The sequence below is a fragment of the Pangasianodon hypophthalmus genome, chromosome 24 (genome assembly GCF_027358585.1).
Source record: "Pangasianodon hypophthalmus isolate fPanHyp1 chromosome 24, fPanHyp1.pri, whole genome shotgun sequence".
Taxonomy (NCBI): domain Eukaryota; kingdom Metazoa; phylum Chordata; class Actinopteri; order Siluriformes; family Pangasiidae; genus Pangasianodon; species Pangasianodon hypophthalmus.
The window spans coordinates 18,618,687-18,623,032 of NC_069733.1; the positions used below are offsets into that span (position 1 = coordinate 18,618,687).

Below are 4,346 nucleotides of genomic sequence, written 5' to 3' on the forward strand. Positions count from 1 at the left end.
TTCAGGCCCAGTTTCTCCGGCGAGACTTTGTCGCGTTCGGTTTAACGTGAGTTTGTAACACAAAACAGAAGAAACGAGCTTTTTTTTTTTTTTTTGGACGACTTGTGCGTCATGTCCGAACTCTCACTCGTCCTCACTCCAGACCTTCGGCGGCGATACGCATCCGAGTGAAGAGACGGAACGATCAGGAAGGAGAAGAACGTCATCATTCAGGACGGCACGATCCATCCATCCATCCATCCATCCACGCTGCACACTGACGCTTCTCCAGAACGTCCAGTTTGACCCGAATGTGCTCCGGACATTACTGAATGAATACACGACCAATCTTTTACATTTTTCCCCCTTGCCAAGACTGATTTCTTATTTAATCCAAATTTTTCAGCTAGTTTTGGAATAAAATTGGTTGGATGAGGGGGTAAAAAAAAAAAAAAAAAAAAAAAGACCACGGTGTTCAAAACCGAGTCATGATCTGATCTTCAGCCTCGATATTTATTTTTTTGTGGGCTTGAGATCATCTTTAGAAAGTTTGCACCACCTCAGTTTAACAAATGATTGACTAGAAAAAAGGAGAAGGAGAAAAGAGAGGGAGAATGAACAGAGGGAGGGAGGGAGGTGAGATAAGAGAGTGTGTTTTAAAAAAAAAAAAAAAAAAAAAAAAAAAGAGTGGTGTTTTATTTATTTTTTCCATCTAGTCTAAAAATAAACCAGCCAAGATCTTGTTGTAAAGCAAACAATCAGAAGGAAACGGAATCGATTTCGGCAAACAAAGGGAAAGTGTAAGCGCAGACGCTGTGTGTGTGTGTGTGTGTGTGTGTGAGATGAAGACTGGAGTTTAGGAGAGCAGAGAGAGGGATTATGGAGTGTGTAGGAGTAGTAGTCGTAGTCGTCCCTCTTGTGAACGCTGAACTTTTCCGGGATCAGTCTGAGCTGTAGGTGAGCTGCGTCTCCAAAACTCACTACTGCTACTGCAAATTTTTTTGGACGTGTATCATCTTATTTGTGTTACACAAACAAAAAAAATGCTCCAAAACACCACTTCTGACACCGGCTTGTGATCCCAGGGGGATTTTATTTCAACTAGGAAGCCTGAAACAGTCAGAAGGCCCGGTTTGAAGCAGTCAGGCTTGTGTTTAAGGCGGATCATGTTGTTCTGGAGCTTTTCTTCGAGGCTTCCTGCATGCTCCAGGCCACCACACAGCCCCGAGTGCTGCCACGTTTTCAGCCAAACCTCCAGCGCTCACAGCGGGCTAGTCGCTCCACCACCTCCACCTCCACCTCCATCACCATCCCCATCTCCTCCACCCTCAACTTTCCCCACACCTTTACTCCTTTCGCATCCTCCACTAAGCTTTATTCTGCCCTGATGCCAAAGCAGAACCTGAACACGAGCGCTAATGCCACAGAAACCGGATCTAGCCGGTTAGCTAACGGCATAAAAACTCAAACTTAGCCGGTTAAACTTTAAGCACAATGAAACAAAACTAACCACGGAAATCAATTTATAATATTAACCTATATATCATCTATCAATACCTAATCAATTGATTAGGTTTGGGGGGGAAAAAAACTTTGCTAGGTCGCGGCTACATTCGATTCCCCGGCTCCACTATGCTAACTAGCAAGCTAGCTAACGCTAATTTTTACAAATTAGCCAGGATTTAAAAAAAAAAAATTATTTCCTACTTTTCGGTATTATTAGTATTATCTTTATCAACAATCATTATTTTGATTAGGTTATCTAATACATTTGGTACGATTCCAGCTCGCTGGCTAATGCTAATCCGCTACAGCGTGACCATTTATCAGGCTAGTCAGCTAGCAAGTAAGCTAGTTCACTTTTATGCTAATTAGCTCGATATACTTACAACGTCTTGGGCTGGTCATCATCCGCCATCATGCTGCTCAAAAGGTTCCAAACCTCCCGTTAAAAATTTCTAAAGGTGTATTTTAAAGGTTAGCGCTGACTTCAATGACTTAAATCTGCAAACTTTTGTTTTCCGTTAAAGAGAAATTACTGGAATAACTTCCTCTAACGTTACTCCAGAAACATCGTAATGACGTTGCAGTATTCGTTCTCGCGAGATTTGGGGAAACGCGAATCTCGCTCTGTCGCCAACTACCGGATTGGAAGACAACGTCAAGTTAAATAAGTGTGGACTTTAAAACATTAATAAATAAACAAATAAACAAATGAACAAATAAAATACAGACTGATCTAATAGATGATCAACAAATATTGTAGTTTTGGTTCTTTTTGCTCAAAATGGAACACTTATATACACTTAAAGGCCATGTACATGCTATGACCAAAAGTATGTGCACCCCTGACCATCACCCCTGTATATGTTTCTTCCCCAAATTGTTGCCACAGAGTTGTATAGAATGTCTTTGTATGCTGTAGCTTTACATTACAATTTCCTTTCACTGGAACTAAGAGGCCCAAACCTGTTCCAGCATGACAATGCCCCTGTGAACAAAGCGAGCTCCATGAAGACATGGTGTGTGAAGGTTGGAGTGGAAGAACTCGAGTGTCCTGCACAGAGCCCTGACCTCAACCCCACTGAACACCTTTGAGATGAACTGGAGCACCGACTGCACCCCAGACCTCCTCGACATCCCGACATCAGCGCCTGACCTCACTAATGCTCTTGTAGCTGACACATTGTGCAAAGCAAGAGATGGACTAGTGAAGGGAAAATACATCACTAAACACAGCTACTGACAAAATCATTAATGATTAATGATGAAATTCTTCATTAGCAAGCTACAAACTCTGATAGATCTCTTTTCTAAAGAACCAGTTTAAGGGTTCCACGGCAACAAGAGCAAATACTTATTCAATCACAACTTTTTATTTGTCGCATTCATGTTTAACAGGTTCCTGTGTTATTGTTTTGCTTAACTTTTTTTTTTTTTTAGTCTGGCCCACTTAACATTGCACCAAGTGTATTGTGGTCTGGTACCTAAAATGACACTTCTGATACTCCTAAACATTTTTTTTAGTAAAAAATACTCTTCACAAAGATTGAATAAACTGGAATACATTGGCCAACTTACCAGGCTGGAAGTCATTTCATGGTGTAATACATGGAGAGGAGTTCATGCCAGATAGAAAAGCAGTCACATTGGGGAAAAGCAATCACTGTCCAATCACAGACACCATTAAAAGCAATTTCACAATGGTATTTCACGGTTGGGTTTATGAGAAATACAGCACACTGATTATCATCAGTGACATGCAGGAAATGTTACACATAGAAAAGCAAAACCTCCAGTGCATTGCTCTTATGCACCACGTTCCCTCTGATTCTCGAGCACTGCTCGACTGATCCCACCATCTCTCAGGGTACAAGGAAGACCTGCATCGAGACTCTTCTCTGTTCTGGTGCCTAAGTGGTAGAATGAACTTTCCCTAGATGTCTGAACAGCTGAGTCACTTCAAACCACATCTAAAGACTTACCTCTTCCTAAAGCACTTAAAATAGCGCTTAAACAACAACAACAACAAAAACTTATTTAAATATCACCTCCTCAACAGAGTTTTTGGACTGATGGTAGTCTTAGTTTGTGACCTAGTAAACCAGTATCAGAGTGTATTTATTGATAGAGACTTCAAAGCACTTCTGGATAAGCCCGTCTGCCAAATGCCATAAACATAAATGTAAACGTCATGTGATCACATCATCAGTGGACTGCTTTTTTAAGAATTAAACACTGACTTTGCATTACGTAGAAGTGAATGTAATTCTCTGTTGCATTGTATTTTACTTTCATCACCGTGTTGCAGCCGTGTTGCACTGAAATGCAATCATTACTCATTCACAGCCCTAAAAAAGGAGAGAAAGCCCAGAAAGTGCAATTTTCCAGGATAAGGGATGCACTTTCTAGGTTCATTGTTTCTTCAGTTTCACTGGATTGAACCTTTAATCGAAATGTTTTTCAGAATTATTTTTAAAACATGATAAAAGTGTTAATATGACTCCACTGATAGCTGCCATATTAACTATATTTAACAGATACCATAAATTGCCTCATATTACTGGACCTGATGATTGTCTGAGGGAAAACAAACAGAAATTGATGTTTATTAATAACTGGTTTAATTGTATACCTTTTCTATTTTCTTATAAAATAAAGTTTATGTATCTACTTGCTCTATTTGATTTGAAAATAAACCACATCCATGTAAAGTCAACGGAGCGTTGCTAGGGCGGTGGGGGTGGGACTAAATCCAATCGCCTCAGAACAGGCAGCCAATCACTGTGGAACAGCGAAACGCGTTAACCAATCATCATCAAGTACTTAAAACGAGTCAGCCAATCCACGACGCAGAGACACCGGCA

The 4,346-nt window shown here is 40.6% G+C and overlaps 1 protein-coding gene across 5 annotated transcripts in view; it reads right to left on the reverse strand.

Moving 5' to 3' along the window:
* The window catches only part of tia1l (cytotoxic granule-associated RNA binding protein 1, like), a 16,258-nt gene extending 14,180 nt beyond the window's left edge, over positions 1-2,078 (reverse strand). For 3 of the 5 annotated variants that reach the window (XM_034299086.2, XM_034299083.2, XM_034299082.2), the window contains exon 1: positions 1,869-2,077. In XM_034299086.2, coding sequence (XP_034154977.1) covers positions 1,869-1,900 — 32 coding nt within the window. In that variant the 5' untranslated portion in view covers positions 1,901-2,077. Of the gene's footprint in view, positions 1-1,868 lie in introns of all 5 variants that reach the window. The other 2 variants (XM_034299087.2, XM_034299084.2) reach the window with 1 other exon arrangement.
* Positions 2,079-4,346: the final 2,268 nt, after the last annotated feature.